The sequence below is a fragment of the Lepisma saccharinum genome, chromosome 1, assembly GCF_977018435.1.
Source record: "Lepisma saccharinum chromosome 1, izLepSacc3.1, whole genome shotgun sequence".
Classification (NCBI taxonomy): Eukaryota; Metazoa; Arthropoda; class Insecta; order Zygentoma; family Lepismatidae; genus Lepisma; species Lepisma saccharinum.
The window spans coordinates 168,768,126-168,792,066 of NC_139229.1; the positions used below are offsets into that span (position 1 = coordinate 168,768,126).

Consider the following 23,941-nt stretch of genomic DNA (forward strand, 5'->3'; position numbering starts at 1 on the left):
TTATTTAATTTCTAGGAATTATCCACCTGTGTGCATGTTTTATGCACACATCAAGATAGAAGAGATACAGATGCAAAGTCCGGTATGGGACTTGGACGTGGGAAGTGTAATAAAAATAGCACTTCTCTGTTTAAGTCTCGTATCAGCTGGCACAAAGTTCATCGTGGAGGGAAATAAATCACCATTTAATGGTCAGTGTCATGACAGTAAATTTGTGTTAAAGGCTGAACCTTTTCATAGCATTCAACCTAGTACTTTTTATTTATTTGATTTTTGAGAAAACTTCCTAGCATACTCTTGGTAATTATTATATTTTTTTCTGTGCAGACTAACCTATTTCTAATCAGTGCCATAAGCATGGGCGTCCGCAGGATTTTTTCGAGGGAGGGGCAAGTACGGCAATTTTTTTCCAGGGGGCAAAGGAGGCATATTTTCCCCCATAATAGTGATGTCCCTTCAAAAAACACTGCTTCAGTCTGATAATATTATGTTCCTTCAACGCCCTTATAATAATTAACATAAATTACTGACTGAAATGAAATTATGTGCGACATATATATAACTTTTGTCGGACATTCATTTTCCCGGGGGGGGGCAAGGCCCCCCCTTCCGAACGTCCATGGCCATAAGGTATGTGAACTGATCCCTGACATTATTGAAATTTTTATTATCGAATGGAGCATAGTTGCTGTATGCAGTCATTTTTTCCGTTTTAATATGTGGCAAACAAAATATTTTTCATTGATTGGTGTAAAATCTTGCAATACAATCCTGTATAGCCGAAGGATCAACCAGGATTTTTTTTTTTTTTTTTTTTTGCAAATATGGATTAGCATGACATAAATCGTTCTGAATTCTTGTATACTTATTTCATTCCATTTCTCCACCAAGAAAAAAAGTCACCTATTTTAAGACGGTCATTTTCGTATGATGATGAATGTTTTTAAAAATGCCTTTAGAGGAAATTATATATTTCCGCTCGAAGTAATAGTGCAATTTCAGGAAGTTTTGGTAATAGAACGTTTTCCATATAATTTTCATATACTTTTATTTTTGTGATAGAAATCAATTTTAATGCGAAAAGTTTGCAATGAAACGAAAGCATTGCATATAATTAATTTCCGCCCCTTTCTAACTACGTTCAGTCAATTTGCACGTATAATTTATTATACGCGCAAATCGCCTGAACGCAGTTAGAAACCATTCGGATAGCGAATGGTACGGCACACGATAATGTTTTGTCGTTTGGAGCAATCTGCGCGTGCTTGCGCATAGCGTTCGTCATCTGTTTTCCCCCGATGGTGCTGCCGTCGGTGGTCGCGAGGAAACGACCTTCCAGTGCTGCCATACTGTCAACCATTTTTAACCCGCAGCTGTAATATCTTGTAGTAGTATGTCTATGCTGAAAACAGCTGATCTGTGTTGCCAACACACAAAAATATTAAATCCTAATCCTACCACTCTGTCACAAAATCTAAATTTTCACCTTTTGTATATTGTATTATGGTGTTAATAAGAACTTCCCTTATTTTTAAAAAACAGACGAATGTTACGGAAATAATTAAAAAATTTAAAAAGTAATAGCAACTAACATCAAAATTAACGAAACGGCAACATTGGATTTTAGCGTTGATGCAAGCGGCAAGCGCCATAATGAAATTATTCTTTATTGAAACAACGTTCTGAAGAAATATCGCTTTTTTCGATTTTCGTAATTTAAGTTTTACGTTATAATCGTTGTTATCGTTTTTACGTTATTTTCGTTTTACTCGATTTTCGTTATTTTTAGTTTTTTATCGTTTCGACAGTTGGCAACTATGCTTGGAGAAGATGGCTGCCTTTTTGTTTACGCTGTCAGAAATGATCGTGGTTGTTTTTTAGGTTACAAATAAATATTTAAGTAATGTACAGAATAGAATTTTATTTTACAAGGTAAGGGAAGGTATAAATTATACAGTTTTATTCACGGGTTAGTTACATTTTCCTTGTTTATAAAAACATTTGCTCACAGAGGTGAGAGAGATTGAAGTTGTGTCGGCTTTATCTGCGTTTTGCCGTTTGCAAACACTTGAGCTGGGATAAAAATTTTCCTTGTGATTCATAACACAGTTACAAATCATATCACCATCAAGCCCAAAGTTCATGTGGCATATCTGTGCCACTTTTAACGAAAGTTCTGTTTTTGTTCTGGAAAAAGAACGAATGCATTAAATATAGATGGTAGTTTCGCATGTAAATCACTAAATGATAAGCCACACTGTAACAATTTTGGGTAATATTGTACATCGTGAAAAAACTTTCTCAATTTTCTTACTTGTCTCAAACTTATTCCAATGTTTCTTAATTCAAACCACTGCTTCCAGCTGTGTTTCACTTTTCGTTCGCTCTTTAGAATTTTAAAGCGATTAAAAATATTATCGAGAATATATCCTAAATTAAACGCTTGATGGGCTGAGTTGCTGTTGGCCTTAATAAATGCATTTGAGGCTCTGCGACAATTTTCTATGGCTTCATTTAACAGTAGATTATCGGGTACTATATAGGTGTTTGAAACATCACTATGGTACTGCATCAATCCTTTGGTTAAATTTTCCAATAATTCCCGTAGGCTGTTGCTTAGGTCTCGTTCCTTCTGGTCTTCCGTTTTAAGTTTTTGTAAATACTTTTCACTTTTTGTTTTGATAATTTCCACGAACTTTCTTCTACAGGTATCACTTGCCCCACTCTTACACATTCAGTAATATATGCCTCAATAGTTGCATTAAATGTAACAATCTCAGCAGCCATAATGTAAAATTGAGTGAAGTGCTGTATGGTATTGTCACAAATTGATCTAATCAGGCTTGTGATTCATGAGGAAAAGGCGTTGGGTGTTGATAAACTGGTGAATAATATAGATTTACAAGTATATTAAAGTTAGGTGTATTAAGTAAGAAAGATTCATGGAAATAGATTAAGATGCTCATTTGGGGAAATAGCCCCATAAATTAAATAAATCAATCTAAAGGGATGATTTTTTTATATTTTGACTAGTAAAAAGGGTAAAATTTATTAATTGTATAGGTACCTGTTTTTTTTTTTTATTTAGCCCTAAATCAGAAAGCACCAATATATATTAAGGAATGCACAAGGGTCTCTGTTTTATTATATTATTTCCTAACTTTTTGTATGGCTTGAAAATAGGTGGTTTTGGAAAGTTTACCCTAAAAATCATATCTTTTTTGTTATAAATGTGCCCTTAATTGAATTGCCCTAATGTTTTTTAGAAATTTAAAGCGATGCGGTAGGATTTGAAAGCATGTGTTAAATTTTGGGGGCGTGGTACTGTTTTTTGTTAGCTCTTAATTGGGGGTGCGCCAGGAATAAATTGACAGTTTAAGGGGATGTATTCTTTAGTAAAATGTGTTAAAATTTGGTGGATGGGTGGTTGTTTTTGATGGTTTTTGGGTGAAAAGGTGCTACTTAAATTTAGGTGAGCTCGTGTTTTTTTTATAAGGTTAAGGGTATTATTTTTAGTTAAATGTGCAAAAATTTGGTGGGTGGGTTATTGTTTTTGATGGTTTTTGGGATTAAAATTGTCCCTTAATTTTAGGTGAGCTCGTAGTAACATTTACTATACTACTCCCAAATTAATACATCCGTATTTATGACTGTTTAGCTTACCCGTTTTTTTATTGGACGCTAAATTATTAGTATATTTAAATGAAATACTACTAAAACGAGAGCGAGCGTGAGCAAATATTTGTTATTTAATCATTATATATTCCATATTTGAAAAAAAGATAAAAGAAACCATAACATTTTTGTCTGCACTTAATAGGGGCTATCCACCGGAAGGAAGTGCCTTCGCGCGGACGCCATATTTGTAGCACAACAACTTCCGGTTCGTAGACTCACAACATGCCGCTAAAGGGAGCTGAGATTGTGTCATGTATGAAAGGAACGAATGAGTGTGTACAAGGAGGATGTAAACTACGATCAGGGCTAAATAATCTTTCATGGATCTCTCTTCATCCATTTCCTCGAGATCTAGGCGCCAAATTATTGCATTCAAGCTGTCAAGCGTGAAAATTGGAAGACCATCAGCAGGAGTAGACTGCGCAGCAGTGTTGCCACAATCTGTAAGCACAATTTCCCTTTCCAAGGGGTAAAATTTCCCTTTTTCGCCCATTTTTTCCCTTCATCTAAAGAAGTATTATTATTATTATTAATTATTATTATTAATAATAATAATAATAATAAAATATTATCGTTGACCCATGTTCATATGTATGTATAAAATGTTAATCAATTTAACTTGTAAATGCTTCGACGCCAGGAGTACCGGGTTCGAATCCCGGTCTGGGCATGGCTGTTTGTGAGTGTCCATTCATAAATTTCATCATATCAATACTCATCCCCATATTTGCAATCAGCCAAAAGTGGCAGAAAAGCGAAGTAAAATAAACCAAATCAATAAACAATAACTTGTAAATGTTTTTTGGAAGATTTAGATTTTATTTCTAAACCAAGCTAATTTTTTTGTTTTGAGATGAAACCTAAAACTATGTTATAGTTGGCAACTGAAGATTTTCATCAGTAAAAAGCAAAACAAACAAACAGAGATTGGATTTAGGGAAGAAGAAAATTAAAAATGTTCTACACAAAATGCTGTTCTAGTAAGGCGCACATATGAAGAGTTTGTGTGGAAAATCACTTTTTTGCCTCCCCATAAAAATGTTAAGTTCGCGCATAGATATACGCGTTTTATCAAAAAGATATATAGTACATACCTGATCAAATGTTCTATTCTGGTAAATTTCACATTTTAGGTGGAAACTTCTAAAAGACAGCAAGTTTTTTATTAAAATTTAATCCATTGTTGGTCACTTCTTGCCACTCTGCACGGAATTTTTAAACTTGTTTCCGTGGTGTTTTTTCATCTTCCGTTCTCCACGACGTTTTCTAATATATTCTGGAGTTGCAGATAGTTTGCTTTGCTTCCCTTGTTCTCCCGTCGTCCAAGACGGGCACAGTCTTCCACCAAACACTCGCACACGACGAATAACCCACACAGTGTCCATTTGAAGTAAAGATAGGTTTGCGACAAAGATTACTTTATGGTTTGCACGTGTAGTGTTTGAGGCAAAATTCAGAGAACCGAGGAAAGCTTAAATAAACAATACCCTCGGACTCCCACTCCCATAAGGGTGAATGGCCAAAGACCTCCGGCCCCAAACGGTAGCCAGATGTGTGTCAACCCAAATTCCACCCTTCCTCTCAGAACAAAGTATACGACAAAATAAAAAAAATAATAAGTTCTCATTTTCAAAACTGGAATCTTTTATAATGTTTAATATAATTAATGTTTAGTCTGTCTTAAAATTTCCCTGAAAATTCGCTATTTTTCATCGAATTTCCCTTAAAATTAGCTCCAAATTTCCCTTCAAAAAGGGAAATTTCCATTCATGTGGCAACACTGCTGCGCAGTAATGACAACGGATGTGCAATAACCCAACAAGTCGGGACAAAAAAAAAAAAAAAAAAAAAAAAGGCATTCCGATCCAGACTTCGGAAAAAATGATAGTTTAAAAGTAGTTTATTCCCTACATTTTTTTTGTACTAAATGTCAGAAATTTATTAGCAGTTTTTATTCCAGAAATGCAAAGTAATTCATCACCCGAGGGTAAAATTGTGTGTATAATTAACATTTTTTTTAGTATCGAGTAATGTTGAATATTTTCCGCTCCTATAATCTCCCAATTTAGTCGGGAAATAACATTATTTTTCCCGTTTTGAACGTCAGGACTTTAAAAATACCCCGCCCCGTTTCCTTCCCAACCAAAAATTTTTCGTCCCGCACCCCTTGCACTTCATTAAAGGTAGAAGAGAAATCATTCAAATCTCGATTTTCTCTCTGTTTTAGTAATATGAGCAAAAATATTACTTTTCATTTCAAAAGATGCTCGGTCATAGTCAGCTAGGTTACACGTTACGTTCTTGAAGTATACACGAACTGTATTAAATTTTTGTGTAACCAGATTTTTTTTGTGTGTTTGTAACCAGAGGAAATAAATTTTTGTGCAACCAGAGGAAATATTTTTTTTGTGTAGCCAGAAAATTAAGTGCGGGTACTATTATTAATTTTCGTCTGTTGCAATGGGAATCTTTTCAACATTGATAGATAGAGTGTCTCCCCGATGGCGCAGTGGTAGCCTCGTCGCCTTGTAATCAAAGGGTTCCGGGTTCGATTCTCGGTGGAGGCATATAGTGGTTCGGATCCCAATTTAAACTGTAGGTCCAGTCCCGATTAGCCTTACTGTGCACAAAGTGGACTTAAAACACCAACTCAATCAATCAAATCAACATTGATGGAGAAGAGGTCCTAGGTTTGAACACCATGGTGAGGCAATGGTGTGTCATTGTGTTTGTCCCATCATTAATTTTTCCAGTTTATTATTCATCTTCATCGTCATGTTTAACACAAATAGCAGAAAATTGACTTAAAATAACAATGAGCGTTTTGTATTTCTGCGTTCAAACGAGAACGAAACCAGCAAGTGTGCATTATCGCATCCCTCTGACTAGTCCTGACTGAAGAAAGAAAAAAAGAAGCGCCTTTTTCCGTTTTTTATATGTCCGTACATCTCGCACTTTTTCACTTAAAACATAAATGTATGCATTTAAGCGCTCTCGCTCTGTAGGAAAAATTACTTTCTATTTAATATGTAGGCTACAAATATCGCCAATGAAACGACGATCAGCAAATGGATCTCATCTTGGAATAATGCCGTATTACTTCCTAGTTGCTCATCCAATTGATATGCAAAGGCCTCTACTTTGCCCTGATATCTCTTATTCTCCTCGTTGTCAAGTGCTTTTATATGATCCATTTCATCCGGTATACAAAACGAGAAGAAATGCCACAAGTACGCGCTTGAATTACCCGGCCGCCGTGAACCGGAAGTTGTTGTGCTACAGTTCGACAATCGATTGTGCCGTTCGATATGTTTTTGTTTACTCGTGGATAGCCCCTATACGAGTACGTTCCCATTCATATAGATACAAATAAAACTACATCCCATATTATACATACATATTGTACAACGTTTAAAAGGTTGTGTAAATAAAGAGAACATACTGAAAATTTTCCTCCAAGAGGATTTACAAAGGAATCGAAGGCAAAACAATTTCTCTATCTGTCCTATAGGAGATAGACTGGAGGACCTGAAACCACGGGCTTTCAACCATTGAAGCGGGTGGCGAGGGGGCAAGGGAAGTACAGGCAGAAATCTTCTCTTTCCCTTCGGGCAGTTGTCTATACCTGAAACTGGTAAGGCGGAAGAAGAGCCAGCTAGGGTATCCAGCCTTGCCAGCTGATCACATCGAGGGACGAGAAGCGCATGGAAAGAAGTATTGCATATGAACTGAGGCTTCCAGACAATAAATTCATGAGATTTGAAAATAATTAGAGACGTGAGATTGATTGATTGATCTATCTCTGCTAGACTAGCTACTCCTCAGTGCACGTCACTGCAGGTCATAATTAAAATGTTCAGGGGGTACTTTTATTACCATCAGCCCAACAAACTAACGAGAGAAATTATTTTCGTAAAAATTTACTATCCTTCGGACACCTCTAATTTTTTCGTTTCGTCAATTTTTGACATTCGTACTTACGTATCTGCTTCGCGGAACATTCCTGAAGGTGTATCAACGTTGTTTTGATGAAATTTGAACTATGTTTCCTAACCTAACAGAACTAACCTAACCACGCACCAATGGTTCGCAATTATTTCCAATTTCTAGATCCTGATACTAACACGACACCAAATTTTAACTATGTTTCCTAACCTAACAGAACTAACCTATCCACGCGCCAATGGTTCGTGGGGCTAGCTATTCTCCGTCGGAGAATTAATTTTCAACGAACAACATGAATTTCGGCTATGAAACATTCCCACATCACATAAAACACTTTCCCGATGTTCGACAATGCTACAGAAACTTATTACGGTAAGTAGTTTCTTCTATAAAAATAATTAAATTTGTCCGAAGGATAGTAAACTAATACCATTATCTTTTCATAGTCTGTAAAATATCTGTTAGTTCCTATAACAAATATAATTTGACTAAACCTGAAATTTTGATAAAAATTGTCTCCTCAGAGGAGTACCACTTAAATCATGATTAGTATGATTGCAAGTCTTGAAATTTTGCATTTAAAAATTCATTTTTTTAAAAATGAAAACTGTAATTTTCAACTACTTTCTAACGTGTTCTCTAGAAATATGCATTATTTATTGAGAATGTTTTGTGTCCTACATTTCCCTTACAGCGATCTGGTAATCCTAATCTGTGACAGTCTAAATCTGTTGATATGCATTCCAAGTTCACCGACAAAAAGGGGATACCATTCTATTCAGTGCTCACCTGAACGAATGTGTTAATTTCAGAGATTATACAAAATTTTAGAACAGAGAACATTATGGGGTCCATGCAGCTCACCCATTCCACAACGGGGACAGCTGTATCTTATGTGCTGATCGAAGGTTGTATTATCAAAATGTCACAATAAAATTTTAGTTACAGTGCTTAGAATTTCACGTGAAAGATAATTTATGATACTTTGTCAAAACTGTGGGAAGAAATGTGCAAAATTGTAGCTTGCCTTCAATAAATTCATCCCTTCAGGAAAAACAATTGGTGTCATCCATTTTCTCCAGCAATAGGATGTTGGCTTTAGGAAAGACTTCCACCGTTCAGCAATTCATGTACTTATAATTTATTTTTCCTTGTTCATATTTGAAAACCGTATCAAACTAAAAGTTGATGCTTTGTTCTAGCTCTCTCCACTTTTACCTTATCTTGCAGTTGGCGCGCTTACAAAAACATGGAAGTTCTGGCTGAAATCTTAAAACCCTGAGAAGCAAACTTCCATGCATGATAAAACACAATGACAGCTGTGTTTGGCATGCTGATATCTAAGATACTCAAGTACCATGAATTCTATTTCAGACACAAGGTCAAAAGCCAAAACTGTCAAACATATCGGCCCTAGAGTGATATAGATCTCCCGCCACAACTTGAGCTCTGGGGAAAGTGGGTTTTGTCAAGAAAAAGGCAGGCTGGTGGAGCAAATTCCAATGTTGCCATCTACAGACATAAACAATTAACTGGTCACTCAGTTTAGATGTAATTTGCATAATTCGGGGAAAAAAGGGGTTCTGCATTGCGAAGCCAGGCGAGAAATGTGGGAGAAGCCCCATTTCCGAAGATACTCGCCGATATCCGTTGCGGAGTGGTTAGCACAGTCTGCTACAACATGAGGTAGCCCGGGTTTGAATTCCGGCTTGTAGATGGTAGTGTTTCTGTGCGTGTCCCTTCATCAATATCATCACTCATTGTCACGACTAGCCAGAGGTGGCAAAAAGCGAAGTACAATAAACCAAATGAATGAATCCAATTTGGATAAACTGTTATTAATGGATTGATTGATTTTATTTATTTTACTTCGCTTTTCTGCCATTTCTGGCTAATCACGAAGATCAGGATGACTGATAAGACGAAACTGACAATCACAAAGAACATCCATGCTCAAGCCAGGATTCAAACCCAGGACCTATGACAATGAAGCACACTGTGCTAATCACTCCGCCACAAACCGTAAAAAGGGGTCATTAGAAAGCTTGCAAGGGATTCTTACGTTGGGGACAATACTGTACCTACACCTATCACAAAAGTTGAGAAAAAAAATCAATTTTAGATTTGGGGTCACATTATTGAAATGTTTACTTGATCTTTATTTCCCTTATTAAAGAACTGAAACCAGTAGGAGGTTTTGATGGAGAAACCAGATATTATTGTTGTGCACGCTGATTTCTTTGAGAAATTCATGACTTCCCAAACATTGAAGACCAGTGTACTATTTAAACAAGACACAAACGAACATCACACGGTACTAAAATGTGGCAGTGTGACAAAGACATTGTAAGGCCTTTACCACCAAGTGGAGAAGGAAGAAGAGACTTCTAATGGCAACCATCGATGTAGCACAGTTTCGTGTGGCCTTTCCCAAGTAAAATATTTGGGGCCTTAGTGAAAAAATACATCAAGAAGAGACGTACGTGTATACACATTGATGACATCAGAGGGATGGACAGATGTTTTAATCCATTACGAAAAACGAGAGAAGGAAATGGGGGGTGAAGAGGAGCTCACAGCATTGCATACAAAGCAAACATGGCCGTAATAGGTTGGAAGGTAGATACTTTTTTTTTTTCAATTAAAAGAACTTAGTGTATATACATACAGCTTTGCTAAGAGATGCTCTTCGTTATCACAGGCATTCTGGTAATATATTGTGAATAGCAAGAAATGAGTGTGGTTGCAAACACTACATTTGAAGGGCGGAGAACTCATTATGAGGGTTGTCACTGCCTCCGTGGTCAACTAATACTTTCTCCTCAGAGCTAAAGTTGTGGCGTGAGACCTATAGTAAACTAAGACTTGACAATCTCCTTTGAATCAAACCTTTACCTACTCCACCATGAATAACAAGCTGCTGCAGATTTTGGAAAACTCATTGACCAGAACATTGAGGGTCTAATTCATGTTAAATTTTTCCAACATATTTTGTATTTTGTGTTGTGTAAAATTTACAAGGACAGGTTACAGCTTGGGAAATTAAGTTTGGGACAGAACTTCAAACCTGGCAGCCAGACAATATCTTCTAATGAGGGAGGCTTGTAAAGCTTCGAAACTAAGGAGTGTTATTTTCTCAGAAATGGCTGGCTAGTGTAATCTAGCACCTTGTATCCTACCACTCAAGGAACGCATCTCAAAGTCAATTTCCCAGCTGTAGCCTCTCCTTGTTAATGTTATTCTATCAAGATTTTCAAATTCCCAATTCAGAAACACCAAAAATCTCTCTCAACCACCTGAAAACATATTCACACACTTTAGGTTTTATTTTCTCAACTTTTTGTTAATCGATAACTGGGAATTTAAACATTAGCTTCATGTACACTTCTCCAAATATTACCTGACCACACCGAAAGATTTTCCAAGTCCAGAAATCGTTAATTTGGGAACATAGCTCTTGAGAAACAGCTGAGAGTAGCCAACTTTACTGCATGTCCCTCTACTAGGCAAGAAACACTGTGGTAAAAGATTTACTTTCTTGTTTATAGCATGAAGTCAAGCTATATTCGTCCAATATATTAGTAGAGAACAAAAATGGAAAACTGAAGTATGAGGAATAATTTAAGAGAATACTCACGATTCGGTATGTTAAAATTGGAATCGGAGAAACATGAGAGGTTGGAAACTGAACTCGCTCGTGGTCCACCTGGAGGAAATCTGTGGCCAGTTTGAACACAAAAGGGTATAATTACGAGAGTTTATACACTTAAAATATAACACCACCTTGCAAAGTACTGTCTAACGAATGAAAATAAATGTTTGTTGCATAGAAAAGTGGTAGCTTGTGCAATCAACACGTTTCAATGTAAGTTTAACAGCGACGTTGTCGAGTATAGGTAAAATACTCACGTCAGATTTAAATGACAAAAAACTTAGCATATTTGGCATCTCGTGTTTAATTATTTTTCCCCTTGGAATGGTTTTTTTTTTGTATGACATTCAGATATGTTGAGTACGGAGTTTAGTAATTAAGTTGAAACATTTTATTTCAGAATTATTCTTGCGATTTTTTTTTCTGGCAGTAAGGTATAAATTTAGAGATGAGATTTACTTCAAACATGTGATAAGTCTGCAATTATTTTGTAACTAATTCACACAACATATCCTTGATTATTATTACCATTTACTCCTAATTATTTTTATTATTTAAAAAGCAATAGGAACATTCATCAATTTGGATCGAAAAGTGTCAATTGTTGTCATATTCCAACAGAGTATTTGGTCAAACCATGAACATGCCGACTAGGGCTTGGAAGTTGAAGAAGAATAATCATCCTTTCTGAGCCTTCAAAACAATGCTAAACCTGATATCTCCCAGTTTTCCTTCAGATAGAACCAGAAACATTTTTTTGTGTTTGCCAACCCCTTTTTGGCTTTTAGATCATTTTCAGTATTTTTTGCCTTTGTTAATTTTCTTGAAAAGGTTTTTGCTGAAATGAAGGAGGCCTGAGCTGAACATGAAGGAACACTTTCTTGACCTTAACGCTAGGCTGGACCTTTGGCCCATACCAGGGCATCCTCCCTTCTTTTCGCAAAAACCTGTATGATATTCGAAAATCTGAAAAATTTTATCTGTGTAGAATTCCTTCTAGAGCATTCATGATAATTTTCGTATGGTTTGCTTTCTCTGTTGTCTAGATATTATCAATGCTTTAATAGACTTACATAATCACGACACTACTGATAATATCTAGGCAACAGCGAAAGAAAACCACCTGAAAATTCTCGTGAATGCTCTAGAAGGAATTCTAAACATGTATTTTTCTTTTATCCTAGCAGTTTTTCGAAAAGAGGAAGAAGCTGGCCTGGCACAGGCCAAAAATACAGCTAAGCCTTAATGTTGAAACAGCTGTTCCCAACATGCTCCCTGCTTCTGCTACACTACACTACAATCCAATGCTCTCTACTTCTATCATGGCTAGGATATATATTGTTTGATCTGAAAAAAAAATACACAAAATTTAATATTTTTTTTTATTGTGACAAGATACTACACAAAATGTTGCGATCCGCGCAAGAGACAAAAGACAAAGACATAAAGACAGACGATGGATCCGGGAGTTGAATGGCTTTGTCTACGCGGCTGGTCCAGGGATACGTGCCTCCAGGTTACGTTGCCGAACAATAGGATAGGTTAACCTAACCTACTCACCCACTTTGGGCTTGATTGAACCTATGAAACTACTCTGCTGTGCAACCTGGACGCACCCATCCCCGTGCAGCTCTACGCTGTCCTCCAGTGACCATTAACATGGAGGATGTCCCCAGTAGACCAGCATCCATTCCGAGGAATGATTGCTGGTGTATCATAGGGACTTTCAGCCTAGTTATTCCGGAGCGAGAGGTACGCTTCCCGGACTTACCCGCCCAAATATGAATTGATAAATCAAGATGTTGGAAAGACACATTTAATATTCGGGGTACTAATACATTTTAACTATACACAAGCACTGCACAAACTTATAAGATTGTTTTTACAATTGGAACCAACAAAATGGGTAATAAAAACACTGTACTTACATATTCTGCATTCACCTTACCACACATGGGCCTTGTTGCACTTGTCACTCCAACTATAAATGGGGAGATTTTCTGTGAATTTACACGAAAAATATAGCGGTATCTTAAGACATATGGGTATTGTCTTGCAAATGAACGGTTTCAGGGAGCTATATCACAAAGGATGTGCCGATTAATTATGGATGTCTTTGGATACAAAGCATCATGGCTTCCTGGAGGCTCATTGTCCTCACCATGTGCTTTTGAGAATTTCAGAATTTTCATGGATATTGGTTCCATGCACTTTAAGACACTTCCAGTGCTGTAATTCGTTCATATTATACACTACAGGACTATTCCTAAGCCCTTATTGGATATTTCACACACTGGTGACTCCATTGTCCTCTCTCCACTGGCCTACTCTGGCCCAAAACTTGGAGCGATGTTAACTGTACCAACTGTTAGCAAGAAGTGAAATCAAGATGGCTTCCTCTCATGTTAAAAGCTATCACAGACTCATTGTCTGGTAGCCACGCCCATGAGGCCATCTGATTGGTCCACAGCACCTTGGGTTACTTGCCTTCATCAAGTACCTTGAGAAGCCCAATAGGTGGCAGTCTAGTCAGGGCTAGTTCCACTGACTCTCACCAGATGGCTCTGGTGCTGTGAGACCGATTGTCTTTTGTCCAAAAACATCGATTTTTTGATGTTTTTGTGGTTTGTTTGCACATATAATTGTGACTTGGAGTTATTTTCAGGGAAAGCAAGTTATTTTGTGCTTGCACAAATATTATCCTGAAAATATCTGTATTAATAAAAAATTTGCATGAAAAGTAACATGTGCTCTCTGAATTCTCCTATCAACAAAAGGTTGTTTCTTTGATAACCAATGAATTTTGGTCTGGGGCTTATTATTTACTTAATATTTTGATGTTTTATCATACTTTTACTAATTAGGCCTAATTTCTGTTAATCTTTACATATCTGGGAATGTCTATTCCTATTAATTTTACCTGAATTGAATTGGCCTTGTACTTTGGTTGGAGTGGAGTGCTGCCTGTATGTATTGGGGATGTATACCCAACCTTTGGTTGGTTATACATATCCCGGGCCCTCGGGAAAAGAAAAAGGATACGTGAAGCGGATCATTTTTCTTTACCCTTTACTACACTATACCCAAATACATACACAAAATATTTATATACACACTGAATTGTTAAGACCATGCTGGTCCGAAAAGAACATATACATGAAAGAAAATAAATTTGCAATTATTCTTGCCCGTCACTTGGATCTATGTTTGAGATATTGTTCTGTCCGATATATCGAACGATTTCCTAGACGGTATATACATGGTTAATATAACACACTTAAAAGTTTTCAATAAATGATTTTAGTCATTCATGTTATATCTGCTTATTGCCGCACTGAATACAGTTTTTGTATTCGAACTGCTTATTAGTTTTTAGGTACGTATCTAATGTCTCTGCCCCTCATTCACTTGAGGGTGCAGTACCTTCAAAAAATGTTCACCATACGCCTTGGTATGTTGTCCACATTTGATCACCTCACAATTGTTCTTCAATATCTCCTTAGGTGGAGATAGCTGTCGCCTGGCTTTGTGCACTTTGCGTTGCCATCAAATGTTTTTGTTGCTCGCTTGGCGGAACAATGCTTCGACCTGGCTGTCCATTGGGATTGTGTACAATCTGTGGAATGCACTCATTTTGTGAAGTCTGTAGGATTGTCATGGTGGTTCGTTTCTGGATGTCATTGTTCGATTACGAACCCCTGACACACTCCCTGCTTCCCCATATTGTTGGAACGCTGAAAAGATTGTCTCTAGTTCCTGGTATAATATGCTTGGGGGTCTGCTGCTGCCTATGACACCATGCACTTTTGTATGTTTGCTCCGGGGTTTTGTGGTGACACTGAGGGGGAGTTGGAGTGATGTACTCACTGGCCCCACTTCACACGCAGGCTTTGACCTTACCCTTGTTGGTTTTTGGGTTGTTCCTTATAAACAACCCTATATGTTTGGGGGTGCTCGCATATTTCCATTACTGCTAACCCTGGTTGGTCGAACCTAACCCATCGGTAGTGCAAATACCCAATGATTGCTAAGCAATATTTTGCTTGATTGGTAGTGAGTGATCTAGCATAGATTTGTACTCATAGGGAAATAAACCTCTATATGATGGTTGGACTCACTTTTGTGTCCAACAAAGAAATGGTCTGGGTAGACAACAATGAAATTACCCTTTATACCACAATGAAATTGCCTTGGCATATAATACTGAAGTAATACTTTTGTATACAACAATGAAATAATACTTTTGTATACAACAATGAAATTGACTCTTACACTCAACAATGAAATAGGCTTTTGTATGCAACAATGAAATTGACTTTTGCATACAATGATAAAATAATCCCTTACATGATCTTGACAAAAAAAATTTCTACCCTATGTACAAATGGGTGAATGTCACAGACCAGACAGAACCTCATCCACAAAACCTCTGACCTTTAACATATATTAATACTAGTGTTCGAAAAATGTGTAGCTTTTTCTCCTCATCTTGTACCTGTTGTACACTCCTATCCGTGCGTCTTACCCTGGATGCGCTAGAGGGATACCAATACCTCTTATGCGACTAATACTATAGCGCAGGAGCCGTACCGTCGCGTACTTCTCTCCTAGGTCCTACTGATATCGGGTTTAGGAAGAAACGTAGAGCTGATGAGCAGACATCTACAGTTTCCATGGGGAAGTATCACAAGGGTACGAGGGTGGAGCCATTTGTGCGCAGTTACTCGTCTTACCAACAGACAAAGCAAGTCGTAGGGAAACGGCTGCACCCCGTCGGGATTGAGGTTGAGTCCTCGTTGAATTCAGAGGCCCCTTGGCTTGAATTAACTTCTTTGAGGTACTCTCGATGCTAACACCGGATGTAGTAGTCTGAGCTTCTCAATGTAATGACTATACACCTTATAGCTACACCTCCACAACTTCATGTTATTAACATGTTGGTTGGGTAGGCTCTTACCGCTAACACAATGAACAAGATTAAATATGTTATCCGTCACCTGATCACTACAAACTAATGGACCGAAGAAGGTGTGGAACAATTTGTGGGTCTGTCCCTCTAGAGCTTTGCTTTGGAGATGGGATTTAAGAAAAACTAAATCATACACTTTGATCACAGTTCTGTTTTGCTGTGACTCATTTACCTTATTGTTGGCTTTGTTTCGCCTTTCGGCCGTCCGGGATACAGCCATGAACAATTGCTGATCCCATTCGGTTTGTTCACCTGTAGGAATATGGAAGTGTTCCATAACGGAGTTCCTGAGTGAATTGTTTGGCCCTAACTGGGGACCATTGTCTACTATGATTCTTTGGGGAAGTGAAAAATGTACAAAACATATATCAATGAGTTTCCTCACTATTAAATTCCATGCTTACTAACCGAGTAGGAATTGTTACACCCTGGCCACCATCACCCCCAGCGAGAATAGCACAGGCTAGTTTCCCGAGGGTTGCTCATAGGGCAGAATGGCATTCATCTCACTCTGTTGAGATTCCATTTGTTTACCCTTGGGTGTGTGACCTGGTTTGGTGAACCATTTTACCTCATCGAGTGCATTGAGTATGGCATCCATACCTCGTGGGCTGAAGTGAACCAGGTCGGGTCTCATGTTTTGACCGTAACCCATGGTTTCTTCGAACAGCGACATGTTCATTTCTTGGCCCTTGTGCACAAATTTCGATGAGGAATCCAGAACCCTTACATTGCTATTATCATCAAGGGATAATATTTTTGCAATTAGTGAGTCATACATGGCCCAGAACCTGTGTCGGTTCTCATTGGCTAACCTGGGAACTGGTGGAGGAGTCAGAACAATGACCTTCTGAGCACCTTTCCTCTTTAGGGTGTAAATGATATCCTGGAGGTTCCGGAACACCTGGTTGGTGTCCTTCCCTCGGAGCATATCATTTGTGGATACCATTAATAACACATTTTTATGAAGACACTTTTCCCTTCTCAAAGCACTGAGCAACTGCGCTGAGGTTTGTCCAGATATGCAAAGTCCGATGTGGTAATTACCATCACTGTCTCTTTGGACAGGATACCCGAATTTTCTTTGCGCAAGACGTGACAACATTGAATCACCCACTGCCTGATATTGATTTATCAGTGGAGTGTGCTTGCATGAATCTGAACATTGTGGGACAGGTTTAGGTTTGGCATCGCCCTTCCCCACGTCAGGACGTTGCCTACCTAGTTTCCCTGGTTGTGCACATTTGGATGCACCTCAGCGAGATGCTCGGAAGACCCGTGTGAGCTGGCGGAACTCTTACGCTGGGACGTTCCACCCTTTCTCCGGTCTACCTTTCTGTTTGGGTACTCCTTAGGCCGGGAGCCCCTCGCAGATTTGCACATGTGAGCGTCCTCCTTTTTGGATGAACCGCTCGCTTCACCCTGACCACGACTCACATAGGTCCGGTTAATGCGAGTCGTAGTTTTCCCGTAATTGGGTCGTGCTGGCCTTGCAACTTCCCTCTCAGGATATTGTGGCACTTGCACACTCTCATACCGAAGTATGGAGTTGGCCACCTCCTGAAGAGAGACGAAGGGAGCCAGGATTAACTGGTCCTTCAAGCTGCGCGGCAGCTGTTGCACAACGTGGGTGAAAACCTGGTTGTCGGCGATTTCTGGCAACGCAAGCCTAATCATTTTGACTTGGCGCCAGAAATACTTGTGCACTGATCTGTGCTGGGATGGGTTGTACCTTTCGTTGAGAGCCTTCGCAAGGGAAGAAGCTCTCCACCCATCCCCTTGGAAATATGAGAGGAACTGTCTTTTAAAATCCGAGTAGGACTTGAACTTTCGTTCGTTCCTCTCGTACCACTGCCCTGCCTCGTCCCGTAGACAGAACGAGATTATTTGGAGGGCATCCGCCAAATCTACCTCCAGGAGAGTGAGATCTCTCTCAAACTCCTGCACAAAATCTGAGGCCAGCCTGTTCCCCTGCCCGTTAAAGGTTGGGAGCTGTTTGAGATCAGCAAACCTAACCCTAGGTTTGCTCTTGTTCCTCCTCCGATTCTTCCTCTTCCTCTGGCTGCGGACTTCGGCATCTGAGCTTTCGGAATTGGATTCCGGGGAGTTACCAAGTGGGTGGTACTTGTTAGGGGGAGACACATAGCCACTACTCTGGTCAGAGCTTTCGTAACCCTTAGGTCTTCGTTTGGTTTTGTGCAAGGCATGGTAGACTGACACATTCCGTGCAGGTGAGACGGGCATGGTGGCTGACGTAAGTGGAAGGGCGGACTGAGTAATTTCGTCTCTCCATCCCTTCCAGGCAAGCAAGAATCCTCATCAGGCTTGCATCGTCAGACCTTTGTTCTGCTGGCAGCTGCTCCTCACCAACCCTTTGTTGTGAGGAGGTGCACTGCTCAGTGACTTGGCCCTCGGAAATGCATACATGCGAGCTGCGGCCTTCCGCCTGACAGTTCGGCATTTCCTTCCTCACTTGCTCGAGAACCCTGTTCTCGATCGTGACCATGTGGTCACTGCAAGTGAGCTCTCTGCATATGTTTTCTAGGGCATCTAACCTCCCTAGAATCTGAGCTGTGGTGGTCTGATTGTCACCGCCTTGCACTTCGCTAACGAGTTCCCTCAGTTCCGAAATTTGGCCTGACACAAGTGTAAAATCCCTACCTAATCTTAACTCTAGATCATTACATTGGATCTCTATTTGGTTAATTCTATTGGTGTTGGTCGCTACTTGTTTAGTTAACAATTCTGAGGTCTTCGTGGTGGCCTTGTGGATGGAGTCCAGTCTGGCCTGGAATTCCGTCCTTACGGCTTCAAGTTTCTTATTTACTTCAGCCGATGCCTTGGCAAATTCCCTACCCTGAGCATCAATTTTCTGACCCTGCGCATCAAGTTTCTGGCCCTGCGCTTCAAGTTTCGCCTCAAGTTTCTGACCCTGTGCCTCAAGTTTCTGACTAACATTTTCAGAGACTTTCGCTTGCTCCTGGAGCATTGCCACAATGAGGTCAAGTTGGGGGTTACTACTGGTACTTGCACTACCGTTGGGTGGGAACCCACGACCTGCTGGCCGTTCCAGCGACCTTGATCTGGTATTCATATTTGGGGAGTGCCGGTATTGAGTCTCATAATCTTGCGATCCGCGCAAGAGACAAAAGACAAAGACATAAAGACAGACGATGGATCCGGGAGTTGAATGGCTTTGTCTACGCGGCTGGTCCAGGGATACGTGCCTCCAGGTTACGTTGCCGAACAATAGGATAGGTTAACCTAACCTACTCACCCACTTTGGGCTTGATTGAACCTATGAAACTACTCTGCTGTGCAACCTGGACGCACCCATCCCCGTGCAGCTCTACGCTGTCCTCCAGTGACCATTAACATGGAGGATGTCCCCAGTAGACCAGCATCCATTCCGAGGAATGATTGCTGGTGTATCATAGGGACTTTCAGCCTAGTTATTCCGGAGCGAGAGGTACGCTTCCCGGACTTACCCGCCCAAATATGAATTGATAAATCAAGATGTTGGAAAGACACATTTAATATTCGGGGTACTAATACATTTTAACTATACACAAGCACTGCACAAACTTATAAGATTGTTTTTACAATTGGAACCAACAAAATGGGTAATAAAAACACTGTACTTACATATTCTGCATTCACCTTACCACACATGGGCCTTGTTGCACTTGTCACTCCAACTATAAATGGGGAGATTTTCTGTGAATTTACACGAAAAATATAGCGGTATCTTAAGACATATGGGTATTGTCTTGCAAATGAACGGTTTCAGGGAGCTATATCACAAAGGATGTGCCGATTAATTATGGATGTCTTTGGATACAAAGCATCATGGCTTCCTGGAGGCTCATTGTCCTCACCATGTGCTTTTGAGAATTTCAGAATTTTCATGGATATTGGTTCCATGCACTTTAAGACACTTCCAGTGCTGTAATTCGTTCATATTATACACTACAGGACTATTCCTAAGCCCTTATTGGATATTTCACACACTGGTGACTCCATTGTCCTCTCTCCACTGGCCTACTCTGGCCCAAAACTTGGAGCGATGTTAACTGTACCAACTGTTAGCAAGAAGTGAAATCAAGATGGCTTCCTCTCATGTTAAAAGCTATCACAGACTCATTGTCTGGTAGCCACGCCCATGAGGCCATCTGATTGGTCCACAGCACCTTGGGTTACTTGCCTTCATCAAGTACCTTGAGAAGCCCAATAGGTGGCAGTCTAGTCAGGGCTAGTTCCACTGACTCTCACCAGATGGCTCTGGTGCTGTGAGACCGATTGTCTTTTGTCCAAAAACATCGATTTTTTGATGTTTTTGTGGTTTGTTTGCACATATAATTGTGACTTGGAGTTATTTTCAGGGAAAGCAAGTTATTTTGTGCTTGCACAAATATTATCCTGAAAATATCTGTATTAATAAAAAATTTGCATGAAAAGTAACATGTGCTCTCTGAATTCTCCTATCAACAAAAGGTTGTTTCTTTGATAACCAATGAATTTTGGTCTGGGGCTTATTATTTACTTAATATTTTGATGTTTTATCATACTTTTACTAATTAGGCCTAATTTCTGTTAATCTTTACATATCTGGGAATGTCTATTCCTATTAATTTTACCTGAATTGAATTGGCCTTGTACTTTGGTTGGAGTGGAGTGCTGCCTGTATGTATTGGGGATGTATACCCAACCTTTGGTTGGTTATAATGTTTACAGTAAAATATGTCCTTACATTGTCTGTGTGAATAATCACGTTTCAGCCCATTCCCTACCCCCCCACCCTTGTCTCCTTTGCCTGATTAGTGTCACTTTTCACCATCCTGGTAGGGTTTTTTGGAATGTAGTGATTACTGCACAACACTAGTTTTTTCTTTCTTTTTTTCTGTATTACGGATGCACTCAACTCAGGCCACTGAGGTGGTGGGCGCTGAGATTAGATACATGAACATCTGTGGACGACACGTCAAAGAGACCGTCTCCTCAAAGTATCCTTACATGACCCAATTCTCCGCTGCTGCCACCTTCCTGGTGTTCCTCTTCTTGCATTCTGGGCCCACGTCCCTCCCCTATTTTGTAACTTTTCGCCCTGGAATGACATTCAGCAGCACAAACACATCCAATATTCAAACGTAACAGCCCTTGACATATGCAATAAGGTATGACATAGCAAGAATACAAGTAGGACAAAAAAAGAAGGCTAATTTTTAGGCAAAAAACTAAACAACTCACCTGTTAAGAAAAATTACTAACGTAACAGAACAATGAAAAATTTGTAAGAGCCAAAGAGGTATCCAATCTTCACTGTATCGAGTGAGAAACGAACCATGACTGGCAATCCATTTTAAATGCAGTTTCTGCTGAAACAAACATGTTGCAATAGAAATTTAAATCATTCTATGACAATTTAAATAAAACAAAACAAGTCACTGAAGTAGTAATGGGGTTGTATTAATTCTCTGCATCAAAACATTTGCAAATGCGAAAATCGATATATGCACACAAGGATATTTTTATATTAAAAAAGAACATTGCAAATATAAAAAAGAACATGAAATTTTGCCCTGTACCAGTCGCCTCCACAACTAGTCGCTCTCCCCCTTCGATAGATGCCTGAAAAAATAAAACTAGGAGAAACTGTTTTTTGGCATACGGATTGATTTAACGCGTAGCACATGGCATGCAATGGAAACATTGCTAGAGCATTAAGTTAGTCTAGTGAAGATTCATTATACATATATTTAAAGAAACAATTGCATATCAGTATTTAATAACACGAACATGATGCAAACAGGATAATAAACATGTATCAGTCAAATCACTACAAAACATTTAAAAATTGGAGAGAGAAAGAGAGACAGAACAAAGCAGAAAAAAATTTTGTTCATCAAATATTGAATCAGAAAATGGGTTGTTCCTCTCTAGTTTGGAGCTGGCTGTTTTTTATGAACTGGAAATATGAGGATCAGAACAGTAAAACAACCAACTTTGAAATAAATATAAATAATCACTTTATGAAAAACTTCAATGCACAGAATTATGCTAAATGGTATATCAAAGGAATGTTTATGTCGAAAACACATTATAAAACATCTCAAAACTACTGTCAGCACAAGTAATATTAAACATACAACAAAACAGAAATCTCTAACCAAAACACACAGATGAAAAATTAAAGAGGCATTCTATTTTATCTAGGTAAATAGTTTATGCTAAGGCTATAAAAATTGGTGCCAGTCATGGATTTTCTCTGTAAGATAACAGCGAAATGACCTTCCAAAAAAAACAAGAATATATACACACACATATATATCCCAGTGCCTTTCAAGGGCTATCAAGATAAGATTCCCCAACCCGACCACCCCAATCATAGTTTCTTCCCCTTGGGTTGCATTCTTTTGTTTTGTACTAAGGTTATATTTCTATACAATTGTTCAATAGAAGGAAAAAAAAATTATATGCACAGAGCCAAGACATCACTGCCTTCGAATGCTCTAAAAGTGTAGTACAGACCTCCCTATGAAGTGCAAGAACAGACAATTCGTGAACAAAGAAAATAACCACTGCTGGCAAAAATGCATCGTCACAGTTCAATGACAAAATTCTTAATTTACACAAGCACAATATAGATTAGGTATGCCTTCATATCTGCCGATACACTAGTACTAGTATCACTGTTCCCTTGAAATGATCAGTGGCATTACATCTTAATCTAACAAATGGGAACATCAACTTGCAAACAATACATTCTGTTTGGGGGCACATGCCATAATGCAGAATCACATATGATGGAGGATCTGGGATCAACCGTGGGGAAATATCTGAAAAGAACATAAAAACACAGCATTTATGCATATTCAATTGCAAGTAAAAGGTGGGATATCCTGAAATAAGAAGAATGAGCATTTTATATACAGGGAGATACATTTGAGCATAACATTTCAAACAAGGTACTCACACTTACCTCATTCTATACTCACCAAGAGGCCATCCTAATACAGATTAGGTAGCCATCTTGTTTGTTGCCCTGTGAACAACAGGATCAGTTGATATTTTGGCAACAGGAAGTTGTATTGCTTTCCATTTCCAAGATACCCACCTAGCTAGTAAATAAGGGCACAGCAAGAACCACAACAGAACACAAGCAATTGCAAAACTCCAAATATAAGACAGACCTCATGTTACACTTGGAATACAGGCACCATAAACATCCCATCAGAAACTTACACATGTACATATATACACACATCTTTCTAATGAAACATGTAAGCTTACAAATATCAGTCTTTAAAGATGAAGTACTGTAGAAAAAAGGGTGTTATAAAACAAGCGCAATTATTATTTCTTAAAGTTGGATACGTAGATATTGATATATTAGACTACTTGTTACTAATTCAAGTATAAAATCTAGTACATGTGCATTAATTAATGTACTGCAAATAATCTTCCACTAAACAATCATTCAAATTACTCTGTAAAAGGTGACATGTAGTCCAGGAAATGGCAATGAATTTCATATTTTGTTCAATGTATTCTTTGTCACGCTGCAGATGTAAGTTTGGGCTTACGAAAAACTATGTTGTTGACATATTGGTACCACAGAAGCATCAAACATTTCTTTTCCATGTTTCCAATTTACTTTCACAAATTCCACATACATAATGGATGATCTCATGTTTACA

The 23,941-nt window shown here is 38.7% G+C and overlaps 1 protein-coding gene across 1 annotated transcript in view; it reads right to left on the minus strand.

Moving 5' to 3' along the window:
- Window positions 1-21,242: 21,242 nt before the first annotated feature.
- LOC145987038 (far upstream element-binding protein 2-like) overlaps window positions 21,243-23,941 on the minus strand; it is a 30,932-nt gene continuing 28,233 nt past the window's right edge. Inside the window, exons 9-10 of the mRNA XM_083121500.1 lie at window positions 23,027-23,080; window positions 21,243-21,348 (exon numbers count right to left, since the gene is read on the minus strand). Of these exons, the coding sequence (XP_082977626.1) occupies window positions 21,243-21,348; window positions 23,027-23,080 (160 nt within the window). The remainder of the gene's footprint in view (window positions 21,349-23,026; window positions 23,081-23,941) is intronic.